This window comes from Protopterus annectens, chromosome 1.part1, assembly GCF_019279795.1.
Source record: "Protopterus annectens isolate FY-2018-M chromosome 1.part1, PAN1.0, whole genome shotgun sequence".
Taxonomy (NCBI): Eukaryota; Metazoa; Chordata; order Ceratodontiformes; family Protopteridae; genus Protopterus; species Protopterus annectens.
The window spans coordinates 1,059,575,602-1,059,600,315 of NC_056726.1; the positions used below are offsets into that span (position 1 = coordinate 1,059,575,602).

The following is a 24,714-nucleotide window of genomic DNA, read 5'->3' on the forward strand; positions in this document are numbered from 1 at the left end:
GTGGTCAACAGCAAGTTTATTTATTTATTTATTCATTTTTTAAGACAGGAGTCATTGGTAAAAAAGCTGTGCAAACAGAACCTTATTCTATAGGACAACAACTTTGTTAAAAGCTTGATGCATAGTGCTTGCATACACATTTATTTTTCTTTGTTTCAGTGAAAGGCACTAGGTTGCATCAATTTTTCAGTAGGAAATGACTAAGAAGATTAAGTGTTAACACAAAGTTGGAGTAGAAGCCAAGGCCTGCATCAAAGCTTTATTTCATAACTACTAAACAGAAAAAGGCTGCACTGCTATAGTGACAAAAGGTCAGAAATACCCTATAGATATGTTAGGAAATACCTGAGTCTGTCTTTCTTGTCTTACACTTTTTATAAAAATATTAAATGACACTCCACTTATATCAGAAATGAGTAGCATCATTAATTAATTTCTCTTGTATATACAGTGATATAAAAAGTGTACACACCCAAGTTAAAATGCCAGATCTTTGTGATATAAAAAATGAGACCACAATAAATGATTTCAGAATGTTTCCCACATTTAATGTGACTTATAACCTGTGCAATTCAATTGAAAAACAAATAAATCTTGGTAGAAAAAATATAAAAAATAAAAAACGTACAATAAGCTGGTTGCATAAGTGCGCACACCCTTACACTAATACTTTATTAAAGCACCTTTTGCTTTAATTACCGCATTGAGTCTTCTTGGGTACACACCTGCCATCAATTAAAGGGACTCTGATTAACCCCAAATAAAGTTCAGCTGTCCTGGTAGGATTTTCCTGACATTTACTCAGTTGCCCGCCACAGCAAAAGCCATGCTTGGTAGAGAGCATACAAAGCATCAAAGGGATGTCATTGTTGAATGGTATCAGTCAGGAGAGTGGTACAAAATAATTTCCACAGCATTGGATATTCCATGGAACACAGTGAAGGCAGTCATCAAAAAGTGGAGAAAATACGGAACAACAGTGATGTTGTAAAGCACTAGACATCCCTCCAAAATTGATGAAAAGACAAGACAAAAACTGATCAGAGAGGCTGCCAAGAGACCTACAGCAACACTCAAGGAGCTGCAGGAATTTCTGGCAAGTACTGGTTGTGTACTACGTGACAACAATCTCCTGTATTCTCCATATGTCTGGCCTATGGGGTAGGGTTGCAAGATGGAAGCCTTTTCTTACACAGAAAAACATCCAGGCTCAGCTAAAATTTGCAAAACAATACATCAAGTCTCCCAAAAGCATGTGGGACAATGTGTTATGGTCTGATGAGACCAAGGCTGAACTTTTTGGCCACAATTCCAAAAGGTAGTTTTGGCACAAAAACAACACTTTGCATCACCAAAAGAACATCCCCATGGTGAAACATGGTGGTGGCAGTATCATGCTTTGGGGTTGCTTTTCTTCAGCTGGAACTGGGACTTTAGTCAATGTGAAGGGAATTATGAACAGTTTCAAATACCAGTCACTTTTGGCCCAAAACCTTCAGGCGTCTGCAAGAAAGCTGAAGATGAAGAGGAATTTCACCTTTCAACATGACAAGACCCTAAACATACTTCCAAATCAACAAAAGAATGGCTTCACTAGAAGAAAATTAAGTTTTGGAATGGCCCAGCCAGAGCCCAGACCTAAATCCAATAAAAAATCTGAGGGTTGACCTGAAGAAGACTGTGCACAACAGATGCCCTCACAATCTGACAGATTTGGAGTACTTTTGCAAGGAAGAGCGGGCAAATATTGCCAAGTCAAGATGTGCCATGCTGATAGGCTCCTAACCAAGAAGACTGAATGCTGTAATGAAATCAAAAGATGCTTCAACATAGTACTAGTGTAAAGGTGTGCACACTTATGCAACCAGCTTATAGTATGTTTTTTATTTTTTATATTTTTTCCCTAACAGATTTGTTTGTTTTTCAATTGAATTGTACAGGCTATAGGTCACATTAAAGGTTGGAAAAGCTTTGAAATGATTTATTGTGGTCTCATTTTTTATATCACAAAAACGTGGCATTTTAACAGGGGTGTGTACACTTGTTATATCCACTGTATCCCTTTCTGCCATTAATGAAAAATAGCATGTAAAGGCTAGAAATTCTAAAAGTTATTTTACATCAAAGCATGTTGGAGAACCATGTACAGCTATTTGTACATATGTGAGGAAGGGTCCCAAACACATCTCCAATATAGATTTAAGGACAAACATCTGTTGGACTGTATTCTCTCACACATAAGAATAAATATAGCAAACAATGTACTTAGAGTAAAAACTCTGCATACAAAATGCCCCCCTGTCCCACGGTCTCTGTTAGGATGATGCATCTAATATACTTAGTAACCAATTTCCAGATAATAACTGGTTGTTAAACAAAACAGTGCTTTCATGGCAAATATTGATCCAGGTATTGCAACATTACCAACATATCTTGGTATCTTTGCATCTGACTAATCAATATCTGTTGCAAGGTTTATTACAACAATAGGTGCCACTCCAGAATTAGAATTTGTTTCCGTATTAGTTGGGACTTGCATACGAGCACAGATAAGGATACTGAGGTCAGGAAAAGTGGCATACCTTTAGAAGGTGGAGGTTTTTAGAAAAGTATAAAAGTGACATGAAACAGGTCCTGTCAATTCCAACAGAAGGAGCTTTGTAACGATTCATCCGACTTGTGTGCCAATCACAACTAAAGAAGAATGGTAAGTGACCGCTGCATGCGGCTGTCTTTTTATTACTTAATGTTTACAAAACGTGTGTGTACTCTTACAACCGTTTTGTTAGAAGGACTGTTTATCAAGCACTTACACTTTTTTGTACACTTTAGGGTAGTTAATTTACATCAGTGTCAATAGCACAGCCCATAGCACATTTGCCTTTAGTGCTGAAATATCAGAAGGCTGTGGGTTCTTTTCTCACTCAACGTGCATGGATTAAGTTCAATACTTACACTGTAAGCAGCATTAAGGGAGTGTGGCACTTGCTCAGCAAAGGATAAATAAAAATATATATTTAAGTTCTTTCAAAAAGTCTGTGTTTTAGATTTACACATACAGCTAAGCCATAATATAGCATTCACATAAGAAATTGTTCACAAAGAGGGTACGTTAAGTTAATTCTATCGTATTCATTCCTTGCAAACAAATCATATGAAGGATGAGGGAACGTTAAGTATAAGGGGGTACAGGACAGTTCTCAAAGCACGGCCATGAAACCTGACCAAGATTTGGTCAGAATTTGAATTTGTTGTATTAGAGGAAGGAAGGTGTCAGGTAGCACTAAAGATGCTCCACAGTACCAGAAGGCATACGATCACAGGAACATTGGAATATTCTAGGCATGCAGTCAGGGGCACCATTAGATGCCTAGCCTAACAAGATTCTTGTCATCCTTTTAAAGCACTTTTTAGTGCACACCTAGGTCCACCTAAAAGGAAACCCACCTCATGATGCAATTCACATGCAGAGTATCTGTAAAACTTCTACTTAAGGCGCAAATTTCTTGGTTTAATTAAAAATGAGATGATATATTTGATTGCAGTTTAGAATTATAATGTCCTGACTGAAGATTTCATTACAAGCAAAATATATTTGCAAGCATTTTATTAAAAATTTACAGCAAAGAGACTGAATGATATAGCCATTGGCCACACAATTCTTCATAGGTTTCAATTGACTTGGAGAAAATCTGACATTTTGTTGAAGACTGAAAGCAAATATGGATTGTAATAGTTCTTCCATGTGACATCAAGCAAAGAATAAAATGGTGTTTCCATTACAGTAACAGTGAAAGCTATAGTTAAATAGCATAGCTTTAGGACCAATTAGAATGGCAAAGGAAAACAGCTTCTAATCTGGGGACAAGATCATTTGAGCTGTTAGCAGGTATACAGTGTCTTTCAATCAGTGTAAAGGTCAGTTTCATTCTCAATGCTTTCCAAGCTTTTTTTCCCTCAGACAGGTGGCCTGTGAGCCAACTCTGGGTGCGAGTTAGTGCTAGGCATAGACATAATCTGAATCGGGACAAAATGGATTGGAAGCTTAACAACAGTGTAAATATGATTAAATATAACTATCAACCAGTGTGAATTAGTTAAGAAAATGCACATAGAAGCTGACTTTCACAGAGAGGAGTGTATAATTAAATATAAAGCAGCAAATGGTATGAGAAAAAAATGGGGGAGACCTTACTGCATACAGTTTTGGAAATTAAATTACAAGTTAAACAAATAACATTCACAATGCAAAATTGCAAGCATGAATAAAAAATGGCACCTAGGAACAAAGTTATACAAACCTATAAAAAATAATGGGGAAGTAGGCAAATTAAAAGTAAATCAGCCCATCATAAAGAATCATTCCTGAAAAATTTGAATTAGTACAATGAGGTTTTTCATGGCAAGCCAAAACTGAAAAGACAGAGCAACAGAGAGATAAGTCAAGTTTATAAATAAGGAGAACAGGAGGGCAGAGGATATGAAAATAATGCAAGAATGGCAGCTAAGCAAGGAGAAATTCACTGTCAGCTGCTTGTCAGGAGCCAGGATACACCACATAACACATGCACTCAGGTCACTCCACAAATACAAATATGACTCTGTCATTGTCTATGTCGATGTGAATGACCTGAGACATACCTCCCTGGATTACATGAAAAGAGACATGGAGGAGCTCTCCGATCTTGTAGCCCAGGCAGGTATGACCCTAGCCCTGAGTAGCATCCTGCCATCACCCAGAATGATACCACAGTACAAGGACAAAATGATTGACTTCAATAATTGGCTAAGCTTCTGGTGTCATTCTACGGGGATCCAGTATCTGGCTGCCTGGGATGACATAATCGACAGACCACGATGCTTTGCTAGAGATGGCCTGCACCTGTTGCCCTTGGGATTCCAGATGCTAGCTAAGGCTCCTGCCACCCCATAGTACCTTTTTTAGGCAAGGTTCAAATGACAAATTCACCACCGTAACAGGTACAAGCAAGCAAAATCTGAGGGTAATGCTACTCAATGCTAGAAGTCTAAACCTCAAAATGCATTCACTCAAGGCACTCCTTAAAATGGAGACCACTGACACATCTGCAGTGACAGAGACCTGGTTCAAGGCTCCAGAGAGCACCCCTGCATTACCAGGCTATATTTCATACCACACCTTTCGGCCACCTAACCTGGACCGAAACACTAAAGGCAGAGGCGTGTCCATATTCATTAAGGATATCCACAACTCCAGGCTAGTTGCTCAGCATAATGCATCCGAGATTACCCAAATGCAACTAACTCTGGGCAACTCAGCAATCCAAATTGTAACTTGCTACAGATCCCCCGCCATGCACCAGGATTCCCACTCTTTATTTCTTGATATGCTGGAAAATATTAGGGTACAACCAAACACCCTAATAATGGATGATTTCAACAACCCCACCAATAACTGGGAAAACTACTCATGTACCAACTCTTTTGCTCAACGTTTTCTGGAATTCATAAATTCCAGCGCCTTGGATCAACTTATCCACACCCCCACCAGGGGCAGAAATATCCTAGACCTGGTCATTACCAACATGGGTGACCAGTGTTCCACACCAGAGATGCCTTACAAAGACCGTCTCAAAAAACTACATGCTCTAGGGACCTAAACCTTGTCACCACAATAAACAGAACATGCTGAAGGGATAGATTCCTGTCCCAGAGACTTCCCACACTCTGAAGCAAACTACCTATCTATAGCAATCAAAGCTCCACATTAGCGCTCTTCAAGAAAAATCTTGATGGTTGGATGGGAAATAGGAAATTCACCCCGGGGGGGGGGTCACTTCTGTGGCTCTGCTCAACAGGGGCACAGGAAAATAATTTTCTTGGGTGGCAAAAGCCAGGGTACCTTTTTGGCTAGGCTTGTATAGGCTCTAGGGCCAATAGCATAGTACCTACCTATGAACCTATAAATCTTTTATCTCGCTGGTTTGCTTTCAGGTTGTACATATTTCAGTATCATATCATATAGTAACTGAATGATACTTGTCAGTGATTTCAGTTAGTCTACATTTGGGAGGTAAATCTTACACAACAATTAAAATGCTAGGTATTTCAAAACAGAAATCAGTACAGCTAATAGGTAACAGAATTAATAATTTTATGTGTTCTTATTTCCTACTGAATGACACAAGTAAAAAGAAAATAACTAAAAATATTGTTTTTAAAATAAAAAAAATACATGTATATCTTGTTCTTGACTCTCTCTCTTGCACTATTGCATTTTAACAGTCATAGTCATATCAGCCAGTCTTTGCACAGACACACACACACACACACACACACACACACACACACACACACACACACACACACACACACACACACACACACACACACACACCTGTGGTAGGTGCTCTTCCAGTGGTACTAACAGGAGCACACTAAGGTAATTCCAGCACATGCCCTACAATGACCGCTTGAGCAAAGCATTGAGTCTTACCTACAAACAAGTCCAGAGAGAAAAATAAACATTGCTGTATAGGATATAATGTTATGTATATAAGATAAAAATAACATAAATAAACAGCATTGTATGACACACACGATAAAAAATATTTTCATTTGAAGCAGGGGGACCATTATAAAATTGTTAAAAATGTACTGCAAATTGGATACTGCAACTCTATGTAAAATCCTTAGTGAACAAATAAATGCAGACTTGCCAGTTGTTGCTTTCAGGAAGGGTGCAGTTTATATTGTGTTAAGCGATGAAGTTATGCAGAGCCGGATATTTCTGGTTTATACCTGCAAAAAGCATAGTTGAACTGAAGCTGAAGATACACAAGAATGTAAATAATACTGACACTATAATTTCCTGAATGTTCTAATGTTTTCATTATTTTGTGGGTTTTAACCCTTGCAAACAGATAAAGCAGAAAGTTTTAGAACTTTTTGTGAATAAATTAGACTGTCACAAATTCTTATTATTCTGTATTTAGATTATGCATTAATATAGTTTTGATAAAGCATAGATGACTGCATCTATTTTGAGTCATGAGGTGCTGTTAGAAAACACTATAGTTCCTGAGAGGCTATAGTTTTCAGTTAGTACATACACTGTATTATACAATGGAGGAGATGTTAGGTTTATGTATTTTAAAGTAAGACATGGTTTGCAATAAGTGCTTGGAGTCACTAAAAGTAAGCAGTGGATCCAATATATCTCACCTGAAGTACATCCTCTTCAAATATTTGCACAGGCAATGAGCCTAAGTAGCTTCAAAGGATTCACATTGATAGATCAACAGTTTAGCTGAAAACAAAATAAATGAAAATGTTTTGCTGAAAGCACGTTTGGAACTCAGACTAAATCAAGCCCCTCTGCACCCCTCCCCCCCTTGTGAGGAAACACTCCTTAAGCATCCTTACTAAAAGGTTACACAGCAGGAGAGTAAAGGGAATTCTCCATTATCACTGAAAGCTTCAGGTGAAAAGATTTTGGTTAATTTTTATTCAGCCGTGCTACTATTGACACACTGATATGCTCACACTCCAAAAGCTAGATGCATATGAATAAGCTTGCAAACAGTTAATCTCACTGCATTTTATACATACTATTATTTTAATGTTATGTGCTTTTTTTCTATCTGTACATGCTTGTAATAAATATTTTGCAAATTTATTTGCAGTCTGTTGATGAGACAAAACTACGTGAACGTTTTGAACTGCTAGACAAAGTAAGTACATAATACTCTTTTTAGTAATAAAAATAGTAAGAATGCCGTTTACCATTCTAGGTATTTGGTCATAGTTTCAGTAGTTAACATTAGAATAATTTTTTATGAAGGTGCTATATTAAATCTCAGGTAAAATATTCTGTGCTTATGCTGAAATTTCTTTCTTTTAATGACATTTTAGGGGATATTTTGTCTTAGTTCAAGACTCTATGCCTAATGGATAGAGATATACATATACGATATGTATTCAGTGATGTATATATTACCGTAACAGGTACAAGCATGCAAAATCTGAAGGTAATACTACTCAATGCTAGAAGTCTGAACCTCAAAATGCACTCTCTTGAGGCACTCCTAAAAATGGAGAACATCGATATCTGTGCAGTAACTGAGACCTGGTTCAAGGCTCCGGAGGCCACCTCTGCAATACCAGGCTACAACTCTTACCACAATTTTCGGCCAGCAAACCAGGATCAAAACATTAAAGATGGAGGAGTGTCTATATTCAACAAGGATATTCATACCACCAGGTTAGTTGCCCAACACAATGCGTCTGAAATTCTCCAGGTGCAACTAACAGTAGGTAAGACTGCAATCCAAATTGTAGCTTGGTACAGATCCCCCACCATGCCCCAAGATTCTCACTACACCTTTCTAAACATACTGGAAACTATTAATATACAACCAAACACCCTAATACTGGGTGATTTCAACTACCCTTCCATTAACTGGGAAAACTACTCGTGTACCAACACCTTTGCCCAACGGTTCTTGGAATTCATAAATTGCAATGCCCTGGGTCAACTAATCCATAGTCCCACCAGGGGCTCCAGTATCCTAGACCTGGTCATTACCAACATGGGAAATCGATGCTCCACACCTATGGTCACCCCCCTCGTTGTTCAGGTCAGACCATAAGCTAATCACCCTTAACATCCATATCCCACCCCCACCCCCCAATAAGGAAACCTCCATAAAAAACTTCTCCAAAGCCAACTTCATGCTACTCAAGTCAGAGGTTACAAACTTCATGACACCCATGCAGACGGGAACTGAAAGTTTGACTGCTGAGTCCTACACTAAGGCACTGTACGAGCACATCCACTCATGCATGAATCGTGCCATCCCAAATAGAACCAAGATGCTCTCCTCCAAAAAAAAGGAAGCCAAACTAGTGGTCCCCTGCCATAAACAAACTTTATAACAAAAGGAAGAAACTGTTGCAGAAAAGAGGAAAATCCCAGGATGTAAAAAACTCCCTTACCAGCCTCAGTAAGAAGCTGAGATCCCTCATAAAATCCTCCAAAGCTAGTTACGAAAATAAAATTGCCAAAGATTCCAAAGACAACCAGAAGGCATTCTATAACTATCAAGAATCTAAATGGCAATGCTCAGATCTGCTCTGAGCTACAACAGAATGGCATTAAATATACTGATCCCAAGAATATTGCCAATATCCTGGCAGACTGATTCAGTGACAACTTCATCCCCCTCTCATCCCTAAATGGCCCATCTCAATACCGGAAGATTGCCAAATTCCGGTAATAATGGCCACACAGGTAATAAACGCACTCTCCAAAGCAAAGAATACAGCATCCATGGGACCAGATGACATCCCGGGCATTGTACTACATGCACTACAAAATGAACTGGCACCTCACCTATGTGTCATGTTTAATCATAGGCTCACCTTAGGCTTCATGCCTGCTGAGTGGCGCACAGCTACAGTTATCCCACTCCACAAGGGGGGATCCACCTTGGATGCCAGGAACTACCGCCCCATCAGTCTGACGAGCCTGATCTGCAATGCCATGGAACGTATTATCATGGAACTTACAAACAAAGACATTGGCAACCTTCAGACACTGAACCCCACCCAGTTTGAGTTCGTGAAGGGCCGATCTTGTCTCCTGAACCTAACTGAATTCTTTGAATCAGTCTCCAGAGCCGTGGATGAGAGTAAGGCAGTCCACACATCCTATCTGGACCTCGCCAAGGCCTTTGACACCATCCCCCACTCTGGAATCATAGATAAACTTACTAAGCTGAGCATTAATCCCTACGTCACTCGATGGGTTGCCAACTGGCTTACTGATAGAACCAGCACAGTAAAAAGCACTCTGCACATACGACAATGCAAGGCTGAACCAAATCCTGAAGTAAACACGAATAGCCAGAATGTGGGTGAAAAAGGCACAAAAAAACAAAAAACATTTGGATTAAGCCAAAAGGCTAAACCCTTTTATTGTCTATACCGGTTTTCCACTGATGGAGGCCTTGCAGCTGAAACCGGTATGGACAATAAAAGGGTTTAGTCTTTTGGCTTAATCCAAACTTTCTTTGTTTTTTTGTGCATTTCTCACCCACATGCTGGCTATTCATATTTACTGACTGACAGAACCCACACTGTAAAAGTAGCTGACTCCAAATCCAGCTCCAGACAAGTGACAAGGGGAGTACCTCAAGGTTCAGTCCTGACACTTCTCTTGTTTGGCATCTACTTCTATGAAGTACAGGCCAACACTAAGCAACTCTGCCTAACAAAGTTCACAGATGACTGCAAACTGGGAGCCATTATTGAATCCCCAAATGATGTGGATACTCTACAAAAGGGCCTTACAGAAACAGATGCTTGGTGCCAGAGCCATGGGCTCAAGCTCAATGCCAAGAAATGTATAGTTATCCCCTTTGGGAAAAACATGTACCAATGAATTACCACATAGGTGGCAGTACACTAAACATGAAAGTGTGATAAAAGACTTAGGGACACAGGTGGACAGTGGTCTCACCGTCAATAACCACATCGCCAGAACAGTCAGGAAATCCTTCTATGTGGCACACCTCATCACTAAAGGCTTTACATCCAGAAAAAAGGAGGTCATTGTCCCACTGTACTCATCCCTCATTAGACCAATTATAGAATACAATGCCCCATGTGGTATGTACCTCTCAAGACATCTGCAACAACTGGAAAGGCCATAGAAATACCTCACTAAAAGAATCACAAGCCTAAAGCAGATGCCCTATACTGACCACCTTAAAAAACTCCATCTATACTCTGTTGCATATCGTCTACTCCAAGGCAATCTCTGCTTAACATACAAGGCCATATCAAACCCAGAGCTGTTGGACATACTACACTTAAAGAAATCCTAATCCCTCAGAACTACACGCTCCAGGGATCTAAACCTTGTCATCACAATAAACAAAACATGCTGGAGGGATAGGTTCCTGACCCAGAGACTCCCCGACTCTGGAATAAACTGCCCATACATGTCAAGCAGAGCACCTCTTTGGCCATCTTCAAAAAGAACCTTAATGATTGGATGGGAGAAAGGAAATTCACCCCGGGGATCACGTCAGTCACCCTGCTAGACAGGGATCCAGGGAAGTAAATAGTGTGAGAAGAAATAGCCAGGGAATTGTTATGGCAAGGATTGTATAGGCCCTAAGGCAGATAGCCTAGTACCAACCTATGAACCTATGAATGATATGCTATAGGAACTTTTATGCAGAACATGTACCTGAACATGTCAGCCATATCTTTCAACTGTCCAGATTTTTGTAAAATATACAGATTTTTGTTTCATATTTTTAATATGTTCCTCATAAAATTTGTGGTTTTCTAGCAATCCACTGAAGATTGAAGTCACTAAATGATGATATACATTTGAGTTTCAGACTTCATACCCTTTGGAAAATGCATGCTAACACAACTCCTGTTATTCAACTAACTTTCTAAGTTTATAAGAGCAATACTTAAACTCTGTACCTATTTTGGGGCCTTTGTTCCCCTGGTATTTTAGGCTTTGTCCAGATTTCTTCCACTAATATGTTCAGAGGTATTGTCAGCATATTTATTTAAGATATACCTGAAAGCAATAAAGATATTCCTGAGAGAAATGAAGCATAATACACTGACACATTTATGTCTCAATAAAAAAGTTACTGCAAATCAAATAATTTCAGAATTAAGATGAGTTTCAAGTCTCTTGTCATCAAATTAGATTTGTACGGAATCACATTTGTATTTGTTGACCTAAAGATGCCCATCTCTGAATACATGGACCATGAGGTACATCTTGAATTATGAGCTAAGATACAGTCTCTAGGCAGTGAAAAAAAATGGGAAAGTACATACCTCAGTAACATATGCCCAGAGCAGTATACAATACAAGAGATGATAGTAGTCTATCAGTAACATCAGTGGGGTCTCCTACACATAATGTTTTTTATGTTGATAACGTTTTTCATCCTGTTCCTTCATAGTGCCCAAAGGACAATAGATTATTTTATAAAACGCTGTTAAGCACTGGGAGTTTACTCACATACAAAATTAATTCCTACTCCTATCTTTCTTTATATCTGTCTGTCTTTTAATTTATTTATTGGTCTGGCAAAAAAAATCCTCTAAACATGCAGAAAAGGCTAGCACTACAGTGGTAAAATTAAAAAGCTTATAAAATTATTGACTAATTGTGAAACCTTACAGCATGGTGTAACCAACTTCCACTAGTGATATCAGAAATTAGAAAATATTGTCCTCTTAGTTTGTACTGTTTCCTTAATTAGAGAGCTCCTATCATTATGACAGTTGCTCTTCCTGATTGGGGTCATGACTTTTTATCCATTTGTTATATACCCTATTACGGTTAGGATTCCATCAGTGTGGTATGTTTTTAGATTTTTTGGGGCTTACATCTATAGTGAAAGTAGCATCTATATAGCTATTTACATGATTGTCCAGGGTCTCTGTGAACAATTCTGCGTAACTTGCTGTGAACTCAGGATGGGAGGGGCTTTGAATTTTGACAAACTATCGCTTAATAGGATGTGGTTTGCTTTGGAATAGTTCTTTACTGTTACAGAGTTTGCTGGGGTTACCGAGTAGATTTTTATTTCAAAGGAGATGGTTTTGTTTATTTATTTATTTTATTTTATTTTACATTTGTTTACTGGGATAATCCAACAGGATGCAGGTCCATTTACTGCGGAGGCCTGGGGAGAAAAGCTCCATAGTGAGATTAACAATCAAACAAAAGTAGTACAAGCTAACCTATATCAACAATAAGTGAGGAAAATTACAGATATGAAAAGTCCCATAAACTTCAATCTATACTACATGCTTATATCATTAATATATAGGCAAAATAGATTGATAGAAAGTCATATACAATCAAATGTCTACTGGAAATCCGTGAGGTGTGGTATGAGGAAGACATATGAAATGGAGTGACATAATACCCGAATAGGAAATCAACAGTTTACTACTTAACTGTAGCATATTTACATTAGAAATGGTGGGGAGGGGGGTGTAAAGAGAGTTGAGACTATGAAATTCATGTAATACATGGACATAACCATGTATTCATTAGATGTGATTTTATTGCATTTTTAAAATGTGTTATGATGGGGGCAGTAGTCAGAGAAGTGGGGGTGTTCCAGGTTCGAGCTATGGAGTGGCAAAATAGACCATTCGCTGCGTTGTTATTAGCCTTAGAGATGCAGAGGAGCAGTTTGTCAGTGGAGTGGAGAGGGCGATTTGTTCTGTAGAGAGAGAGAGTAACTGACAGTGCTGGGCTTTTATCAGGGTATTTTACTATCTTATACGCAATGGCTAACTGCTGGTAATTGAGTAACTGGGGAAGTTCTGGAACAACGCAGGTGCCCAGAAAAAAACAAAACCAACTAAATCCACCAAAAGTAGAAGCAGCAAAATGAAAATGGCAAGCAAAAAATAGCGTATCACAAATTTTATTCTCCGCTTTCGTCAACAGACTTCTTCAGAGTGATAAAAAACAGGGCAAAATCACATGACTTAAATACTTTAAAAATTAATTAATTATTCAATCAAGCAGTAAAAATCAATCATTAATCATATTAGACCTGTTCATAAACTTATTTACATAAAATGTAAAAATATAAGGTCACTGTCCTTATTAATATGTAATTGACGATGTTTTAAATAACATTTCACGTTTATAACATCATTTAAACCAGGAGGGGAATCAGATTTTAGTCTAATTTAATGTAACGGCACATGTAAAGAAATGTAACGGCACATGTTACAATTGTAACAACAGTGCATACCTTTTTTGTCACTAAAAACCTTAATGTGGCCACCATTTTTATTTTCCAAAATTCTCTTTAAATTGTAATTGTTTCTATGAATAAAAAATGGCTTGTCTCCTAATATGTCAAACATATCAGAATTGATTCTGTTGTTACAATTGTAACATGTGCCGTTACATTTCTTTGGGTCCTTATATTTCGGTGTGTTCAACAAATAGGACCCTTGCAGTGCCCGGCTATGTTGATTGTTGTACACAAGGGGTCATTTACATTGCCATATGTTCAACCTGTCCGGCATTTTATGTCGGGATGACCACCAGGCATTTAAAAACATGCATTAGGGAACATCTTTATAGCATTAAAAAAAGAGAAGACACTAATGCTCTTTTTAAGCATTCTTTATGTCCTAATTTTAAGAAATATTTGTTTTCTGTTTTAGAGGTCTGTAATAAAGACATGAGGGATGGTGATTATAAAAATTATTTGCAGCAAAGAGAGACTGATTGGCAAATTAGACTAAAATCTGATTCCCCTCCTGGTTTAAACGATGTTATAAACGTGAAATGTTATTTAAAACATCGTCAATTACATATTAATAAGGACAGTGACCTTATATTTTTACATTTTATGTAAATAAGTTTATGAACAGGTCTAATACGATTAATGATTGATTTTTACTGCTTGATTGAATAATTAATTAATTTTTAAAGTATTTAAGTCATGTGATTTTTGCCCTGTTTTTTATCACTCTGAAGAAGTCTGTTGACGAAAGCGGAGAATAAAATTTGTGATACGCTATTTTTTGCTTGCCATTTTCATTTTGCTGCTTCTACTTTTGGTGGATTTAGTTGGAACTGGGGAAGTTCTAACAATTTCAGTTTCCTTCGAGATTGACAGTGATGGCTTCTGAAAGTGGAGTTATTAGCAAACTTTGCAATTTTATTATAACATGATTCCAGTTTGGCAAAATCAACCTTCCTGATTTGGGTAAGAATAGGTGCGGCATACATTAAAGTGGACAATAAATGGGTTTGGGCTTGAGAAATCTGTGCCTTTTCTGAGAGGAATTGTTTATGCCTATACAGGGTACCATTTTTTTATGGACCCTTTTTATTGCCTGTGAGATATGAACATCAAATAGGAGGTTTTTCTCGATTTCAACACCAAGGAGTTTGGTGTGATCAGAGGGAGATATGATAGTGCCATTTTTGGATGAGATCGTAAAGGATAGAGGGGCAGATGTAGATTTGTTGGGGGTGAAAAGTAGCAGTTTTGTCTTGTTGCAGTTTAGGATTAGTTGGGTATCTGTAATCCATTTTTCTACAAAACTAAAGGATTCTTGAGTGAGTTGCTGTAGGGTGGAAAGGGATGGAGCACAGCAGATGAGAGTTGAATCATCAGCATACTGTATAAGTGAAGCATGCTGGGTAGAGGTGTGCAGATTGTTTGTAAATATGGTGAACAGAAGTGGCCCAAATATTGAGCCTTGTGGTACGCCTATTGTAGTTGGGAGTAAAGGAGATTGTATGCCTTGCCATTGGACTGATTGCTGTCTGTGTGACAGATAGCTTTTAAACCAGTCAATAGTGGAGGGGGCGAAGGATAGGGAGGCCAGGGAGTCTAGTAGTTTGCAGTGTGTGACCATGTCAAATGTTTTGGATAGATCTAAAAATATAGCAGATACAAAGTTATTGTTATTTCTCAGTAGGTTGACAGAGTTGAGGGATGTAGGCTTCTTGCATGGAGCAGTTGATGAGGATTAAAACTGGGTAAGGTAGAGATTCAGCAACAATCTTTAGGAAGTTGGCAGGTAGACCATCAGATGCAAGGGTGGTTTTGTGATCTGACCTCACCAGTGAGGATGTGACATGGGGGGGGGGCAGCTCTTTGCCATATTGGTGGGTACCAGATTCAGTATGTTTGAACCTCTGGTGGGTGTGCCCACTATCTGGTTAAGGGTATTAAGTCCAGAAATCCTTGTGCCTGAGAGTATGATGTAGTGTATGTTTCCTCGTCTATAGAGGGGTAGTTAATGTCTCCTATGAATAGAGTATTTGGTTTAATGGTGAGTATCTCCAGTAGATCTAGCCTATGGATTCTATGGACATAGAGGGTGACCTATAGCTTGCTTGGACAGAGCATGGGACTTTGCCTGTGGTGACTGCATGTGGATAAATTCCAAGGCGTCATCCTGTTAAACCAATGTAAAGTTAAACCAATGTAAAGTTATGCTTGCTGCTAATATAGATTGAGACTCCATCACCTTTTGTCCCTGTCTGTGCAGCTGTCGGTCTAAATGTGTGGAAGGCACTGCTGGAATACTTTTTGTGGATTTAAACCATGTTTTGGTAACAGCACAGATGTCTAAATCCTCCAGAGTGAGGAGACCTTGCAGAGTCTGGAGTTTCTTGTTTAGACTCCTAGCACTGAGCAGTAATACCTTTAGGTTTCTTTGGGTTTTATTTACTATGTTAGTAGATTTGTCACTTTGGAATTTCTTGAAAACGGCTGTAAGGGGGGGGGGGTAAAGTTTTAGTTAATATTTGGAAGCCTAGGGGAGAAAGGTGAATACCATCCTTTGCCAAACAACGTGGTTTGGTAACCATGTCTTACCATACCTTTACAAGCTTTGCTTTGTGTGTATGTAAGAAAAACATGTATTTGTGTGTACCTATCGTTAAACAAATCTCAGTTTTGTGATAACTCACTGAAATAATTTCACTGCATTTACACTTGTTTTTGTACATTTGGAGCTTTTCTCCCAGGACGTCCACTGAAAATGGACCTGTATTCAGTCGAACTACCCCAGTTAACAAATGTAAAATAAAATAAATAAATAAATAAAATAAATACTGACAAATATTGAATCCACCTGGAAAGACACCAGAATCTAAGCCAATTATTGAATTCAGTCATCTTTATGGCATCATCCATAGTGAAGGTAGAAAGCTGCTCAGTTTGAGCCACATACCTGTCAGAGGCACATATTCATTGATCGACAGTGTCTCTCTGTGAACCAAATACCTGTCAGAGACACAAATTCATTGATTGACAGTGTCTCTATGCGAGCCACATACCTGTCAGAGACACAGATTCATTGATCGACAATGTCTCTATGCGAGCCACATACCTGTCAGAGACACAGATTCATTGATCTACACTGTCTCTGTGCGAGCCACATACCTGTCAGAGACACATATTCATTGATCTACAATATCTCTATGTGAGCCACATACCTGTCAGAGACACATATTCATCGATCTACAATGTCTCTATGTAAGCCGCATACCTGTCAGAGACACATAGTCATTGATCTACAATGTCTCTATGCGAACAACATACCTGTCAGAGACACATATTCATTGATCTACAATGTCTCTATGCGAGCCACATACCTGTCAGAGACACATATTCATTGATCTACAATGTCTCTATGCGAGCCACATACCTGTCAGAGACACATAGTCATTGATCTACAATGTCTCTATGATGTCTGTACAGGGCACTGCTTACCTTTTGATGTAATAACACCAATAAGATTACTTGAGAGTGTAATTCTACAACAAAACAACTTAAACTATCTGGTCAAGGCAATATCAAATATTATGGACCTTTAAAATGATTTAAAGTCAAAATCAATACATAAAAAAATAAAGTAGCAGTACACTAAACAGATAACTGAAGTACAAAACAATAAATTAAATCTCGTATCTGCCAAGGATGGTGTATGATTAACTAAGGACACCTCAGAGACTGACTGTAAAACATTACATTCCACATAGACAAGACACAAAACATTGCAAATGTAATACTTAAACTTGGAATGGTCAGATTAAAAACTCTTTACAAAACAAAGCAAAAGAGTAAAGAAAACAATAGTTTCACAAGGGTTTCTAAAGTGGGTCTCTGCTTTGACCCTACATATCTGGAATCTCCCCCCCCCCCTTTCTCTCACATTAGCTCACTCTCTGTATGCATGTACAGTATGTATGTAATGTTGCTAAAGCCACCTAATCTAAGAAGAAATGTAAAGTACATACAGAAATATGAAACTCACCCCCTTCTCCACTGAGTATTGCAGTCCCCAAAGCACAGCACCTGAAGCAAAGCAAATTACAATGTACTAAGTCACCAGCAACACATAAATGGACTTTATGATTTCACTATTTCAAAATCAAATAATGGAGTGCATGGTCCATGGTATTGCTCCCCCTCAAAAGAGGACAGCCAGCCCAGCCATATATCATCGACAATCTGACCATCCACCTGTTCACCTTGTAGAGTTAGAAGTTAGGAAAAGCTGCAAAGATAAACCAGTGTCACTTCTTAGAGATAAACCAGTGTCACTTCCTATACAGGCTGCAAATGGCATTTCCAGAAGGCATGAAAGCTTAAGTGAAACATACTTTAAGAAAAGAACTCAAATAAGACATGCTACCACTTTCATTTTCACATTCATTAGATGAAAATTAATAAGAAAGTTTTAGCTATTTCTGTGGCATAAATGGGTAAAGCCCTGACTACGTCCCGGCTAAATCAATCCAATTAGTCATTTGGTCAACTGACAGAGTGGCAGGGAAGGGATGGGCATGTCTATCCCAGGTTTGAGGATGCTTGTTGATATACTCCCTAAGGGACGTTGGGCCCACAGACGGTAGCTACCTTCAGAAGTAAATGAGTATAGTGAGTGGGGAAAGGGAAGTGGGTAAGTCATTTATTTATGTAGATGTTTGTTGACTGGGAATATCCATCTGAGCTGAGGCCTATTTTCAGCGGAGGCCCAGGAGGAAAGCCCCTTACAGAAATTAATACTTCAGAACAATGGAATAAAAAGCTTGCATAGCATTAGAAAATAGAGTACAAAGCTTACATACAAATTAATAATAGCTTAATAACCAGGATCAAACACTACAAGGCTTATAAACTATAGATAAGATAGATTTAGAAACAGCATGATAAGCTGGGAGAATGTTAACATGTTTTAGATATAAGCATGTGTTTTAAATATAAACATGTACAGTATGAGAGGCAGAGGTACTATGCCAAGTAAGTATTCTAAGGAGGAAGTAGAGTTGCAGGTAGGTAGTGGAACAATAACATACTTACCTCTCCACTCTTTATTGACCTATCCAAAGCTTTTGATATGGTCAACCACCAGATACTGTTAAACTTACTTAAAACTTTTGCTCTTGACTTTGGTGCAATAAAATGGTTCAAATCATATCTTCATAACAGACAACAGGAAGTGCACTGGAAAAACAGCTTATCTAACCTCCTACCTATTACCCTTGGAGTCCCCCAAGGATCAGTACTTGGCCCCCTTCTGTTCTCTATTTTCATCAATGATCTACATACCAGTTTGTCCTCTGCTACCTGTATACAATATGCTAATGATTCTACTTTGATTTGTTCTACCTCAACCCCCTCTGAACTGCACTCTATCACCCAACAGACTTTCCAAAATGTGGAAAAATGGTTCTTAAAAAGATGCTTAATCTTAAAGTGAAAGAAAACCAAACTGTTACTTTTCTCCCCCACCCGAAAATCCTCTCCACTCAACTTCTCTGTCTTCTCTAGTAATGACACTTACATAACTCCTGACCCCTCCACCAAGCTCCTTGGAGTAGAGATAGACAAAAACCTATGATTTGACTCTCACATTAACAGCATAATAAAATTAGTCAACAGAAAACTTGGATCCCTGTTTAAAATTAAACAATTTCTTACACCACTAGCTAGAACTTCCATTGCACATACCCATCTAATTTCTACCCTCCTTTACCCCTCCCCCATCTATACATATTTGTCCAAAACTAACCTCTCCAAACTGACTGTTGCCTACAACAGTATTGCCAGATTTGCCTCTGGCTCCACCTTTAGAACTCACCACTGCTTAAACCTAAAACAATTGGGATGGCTTGAGCTGCAAAATCTGATCTTATTTCATCAGCTCTCCTTAGTCCATAAAATCCTCTAGAAACCTACCAACTCCCCTATACTCACTACACTTATTAGTCCTTATTGTAACCTCAAAAGCCTACATTCTTCTAACAAACTTCTAATATCTACCTGTAAATCCAAAAACTTGGCAGGTGACTCCTTGTTTTCTAACACAATTGGAAAAGCCTGGAACTCCCTTCCTTCCAACCTAACTGCTATCTCCTCTCTTCCCAGCTTCAAATCCCAACTCAAAACTCACCACCTAACTCACTGGCTCTGCCCCTGTTCTAACCCTGACTAGCTAGCATTCTGCTCCTAGTACTCTCATTTATCTTACTTACATTCTGCTCCTAGTACTATCATTTATCTTGCTTACATTCTGCTCCTAGTACTCTAATTTATCATGCTTACATTCTGATCTTAGTACTCTCATTTATCGTGCTTACATTCTGCTACTAGTACTCTCATTTATCTTGCTTACATTCCGCTCCTAGTGCTCTCATTTTTCGTACTTACATTCTACTCCTAGTACTCCCATTTATCTTGCTTACATTCTGCTCCTAGTACTCTAATTTATCATGCTTACATTCTGCTCCTAGTACTCTCATTTATCATGCTTACATTCTGCTCCTAGTACTATAATTTATCATGCTTGCATTCTGCTCCTAGTACTCTCATTTATCTTGCTTACATTCTGCTACTAGTACTCTCATTTATCATGCTTACATTCTGCTCCTAGTACTCTAATTTATCATGCTTACATTCTGCTACTAGTACTCTCATTTATTGTGCTTACATTCTGCTCCTAGTACTCTAATTTATCGTGCTTACATTCTGCTCCTAGTACTCTAATTTATCATGCTTACATTCTACTCCTAGTACTCTAATTTATAATGCTTACATTCTGCTCCTAGTACTCTCATTTATCTTGCTTACATTCTGCTCCTAGTACTCTAATTTACCATGCATACATTCTGCTACTAGTACTCTCATTTATCATGCTTACATTCTGCTCCTAGTACTCTAGCTTATCATGCTTACATTCTCCTCCTAGTACTCTCATTTATCATGCATACATTCTACTCCTAGTACTCTCATTTATCATGCTTACATTCTGCTCCTAGTGCTCTAATTTATCATGCTTACATTCTGCTCCTAGTACTCTCATTTATCTTGCTTACATTCTGCTCCTAGGACTCTCATTAATCTTGCTTACATTCTACTCCTAGTACTCTCATTTATCATGCTTACTTTCTGCTCCTAGTACTCTCATTTATCTTGCTTACATTCTGCTCCTAGTACTCTAATTTATCATGCTTACATTCTGCTCCTAGTACTCTCATTTATCCTGCTTACATTCTGCTCCTAGTACTCTCATTTATCTTGCTTACATTCTGCTCCTAGTACTCTCATTTATTTTGCTTTCATTCTGCTCCTAGTACTCTCATTTATCTTGCTTACATTCTGCTACTAGTACTCTCATTTATCGTGCTTACATTCTGCTCCTAGTACTCTCATTTATCTTGCTTACATTCTGCTCCTAGCACTCTTAGTTATCTTGCTTACATTCTTCTCCTAGTACTCTCATTTATCTTGCTTACATTCTGCTCCTAGTACTCTCATTTATCATGCTTACATTCTGCTCCTAGTACCATCATTTATCTTTTTTACATTCTGCTCCTAGTACTCTCATTTATGCTTACATTCTACTCCTAGTACTCTCATTTATCGTGCTTACATTCTGCTCCTAGTACTCTCATTTATCTTGCTTACATTCTGCTCCTAGTACTCTCATTGATCTTGCTCACATTCTGCTCCTAGTACTCTAATTTATCGCGCTTACATTCTGCTCCTAGAACTCTCATTTATCATTCTTACATTCTGCTACTAGTACTCTCATTTATCTTGCTTACAATCTGCTCCTAGTGCTCTAATTTATCTTGCTTACATTCTGCTCCTAGTACTATCATTTATCTTGCTTACATTCTACTCCTAGTACTCTCATTTATCTTGCTTACATTCTGCTTCTAGTACTCTTGTTTATCGTACTTACATTCTGCTCCTAGTACTCTCATTTATCATGCTTACATTCTGCTCCTAGTACTCTTATTTATCATGCTTACATTCTGCTCCTAGTACTCTCATTTATCGTACTTACATTCTGCTACTAGTACTCTCGTTTATCGTACTTACATTCTGCTCCTAGTACTCTCATTTATCTTGCTTACATTCTGCTCCTAGTACTCTTATTTATCTAGCTTACATTCTGCTCCTAGTACTCTCATTTATCTTGATTACATTCTGCTCCTAGTACTCTAATTTATCATGCTTACATTCTGCTCCTAGTACTCTCATTTATCATTCTTACATTCTGCTCCTAGTATTCTCGTTTATCGTACTTACATTCTGCTCCTAGTACTCTCATTTATCTTGCTTACATTCTGATCCTAGTACTCTCATTTATCTAGCTTACATTCTGCTCCTAGTACTCTCATTTATCTTGCTTACATTCTGCTCCTAGTACTCTCATTTATCTAGCTTACATTCTGCTCCTAGTACTCTCATTTATCTTGCTTACATTCTGCTACTAGTACTCTCATTTATCATGCTTACATTCTGCTCCTAGTACTCTAATTTATCATGCTTACATTCTGCTACTAGTACTCTCATTTATTCTGCTTACATTCTGCTCCTAGTACTCTAATTTATCATGCTTACATTCTGCTCTTAGTACTCTAATTTATCATGCTTACATTCTACTCCTAGTACTCTAATTTATAATGCTTACATTCTGCTCCTAGTACTCTCATTTATCTTGCTTACATTCTGCTCCTAGTACTCTAATTTATCATGCATACATTCTGCTACTAGTACTCTCATTTATCATGCTTACATTCTGCTCCTAGTACTCTAGCTTATCATGCTTACATTCTCCTCCTAGTACTCTCATTTATCATGCTTACATTCTACTCCTAGTACTCTCATTTATCATGCTTACATTCTGCTCCTAGTGCTCTAATTTATCATGCTTACATTCTGCTCCTAGTACTCTCATTTATCTTGCTTACATTCTGCTCCTAGGACTCTCATTAATCTTGCTTACATTCTACTCCTAGTACTCTCATTTATCATGCTTACTTTCTGCTCCTAGTACTCTCATTTATCTTGCTTACATTCTGCTCCTAGTACTCTAATTTATCATGCTTACATTCTGCTCCTAGTACTCTCATTTATCCAGCTTACATTCTGCTCCTAGTACTCTCATTTATCTTGATTACATTCTGCTCCTAGTACTCTCATTTATTTTGCTTACATTGTGCTCCTAGTACTCTCATTTATCTTGCTTACATTCTGCTACTAGTACTCTCATTTATCGTGCTTACATTCTGCTCCTAGTACTCTCATTTATCTTGCTTACATTCTGCTCCTAGCACTCTTTGTTATCTTGCTTACATTCTTCTCCTAGTACTCTCATTTATCTTGCTTACATTCTGCTCCTAGTACTCTCATTTATCATGCTTACATTCTGCTCCTAGTACCATCATTTATCTTTTTTACATTCTGCTCCTAGTACTCTCATTTATCATGCTTACATTCTACTCCTAAGTACTCTCATTTATCGTGCTTACATTCTGCTCCTAGTACTCTCATTTATCTTGCTTACATTCTGCTCCTAGTACTCTCATTTATCTTGCTCACATTCTGCTCCTAGTACTGTAATTTATCGCGCTTACATTCTGCTCCTAGAACTCTCATTTATCATTCTTACATTCTGCTACTAGTACTCTCATTTATCTTGCTTACATTCTGCTCCTAGTGCTCTAATTTATCTTGCTTACATTCTGCTCCTAGTACTATCATTTATCTTGCTTACATTCTACTCCTAGTACTCTCATTTATCTTGCTTACATTCTGCTTCTAGTACTCTCGTTTATCGTACTTACATTCTGCTCCTAGTACTCTCATTTATCATGCTTACATTCTGCTCCTAGTACTCTTATTTATCATGCTTACATTCTGCTCCTAGTACTCTCATTTATCGTACTTACATTCTGCTACTAGTACTCTCGTTTATCGTACTTACATTCTGCTCCTAGTACTCTCATTTATCGTACTTACATTCTGCTCCTAGTACTCTCATTTATCTTGCTTACATTCTGCTCCTAGTACTCTTATTTATCTAGCTTACATTCTGCTCCTAGTACTCTCATTTATCCTGCTTACATTCTACTCCTAGTACTCTAATTTATCATGCTTACATTCTGCTACTAGTACTCTCATTTATCTTGCTTACATTCTGCTCCTAGTACTCTAATTTATCATGCTTACATTCTGCTCCTAGTACTCTCATTTATCATTCTTACATTCTGCTCCTAGTACTCTCGTTTATCGTACTTACATTCTGCTCCTAGTACTCTCATTTATCTTGCTTACATTCTGATCCTAGTACTCTCATTTATCTAGCTTACATTCTGCTCCTAGTACTCTCATTTATCTTGCTTACATTCTGCTCCTAGTACTCTAATTTATCATGCTTACATTCTGCTCCTAGTACTCTCATTTATCATGCTTACATTCTGCTCCTAGCACTCTCAGTTATCTTGCTTACATTCTGCTCCTAGTACTTTCATTTGTCTTACCACAGTACAAGGACAAAATGATTGACTTCAACAATTGGCTAATCTTCTGGTGTCATTCTAAGGGGATCCAGTATCTGCCTGCCTGGGATGACATGATCGACAAGCCACGATGCTTTGCCAGAGATGGCCTGCACCTGTCGCCCCTGGGATTCCGGATACTGCTAAGGCTCTAGCCACCCTTATAGTGCCTTTTTTAGGCAAGGTTCAAATGACAAATTCACCACCCTTACAGGTACCGGCAAGAAGAATCTGAGGTATTGCTACTCAATGCTAGAAGTCTAAACCTCAAAATGCACTCTCTCAAGGCATTCCTTAAAATGGAGAACGTCGACATCTGTGCAGTGACAGAG

At 38.2% G+C, this 24,714-nt stretch overlaps 1 protein-coding gene across 1 annotated transcript in view; it reads left to right on the top strand.

Moving 5' to 3' along the window:
* Positions 1-2,607: 2,607 nt before the first annotated feature.
* Positions 2,608-24,714, top strand: part of LOC122813566 (calhepatin-like) — a 51,787-nt gene continuing 29,680 nt past the window's right edge. Inside the window, exons 1-2 of the mRNA XM_044085964.1 lie at positions 2,608-2,707; positions 7,665-7,712. Coding sequence (XP_043941899.1) covers positions 2,705-2,707; positions 7,665-7,712 — 51 coding nt within the window. The 5' untranslated portion in view covers positions 2,608-2,704. The remainder of the gene's footprint in view (positions 2,708-7,664; positions 7,713-24,714) is intronic.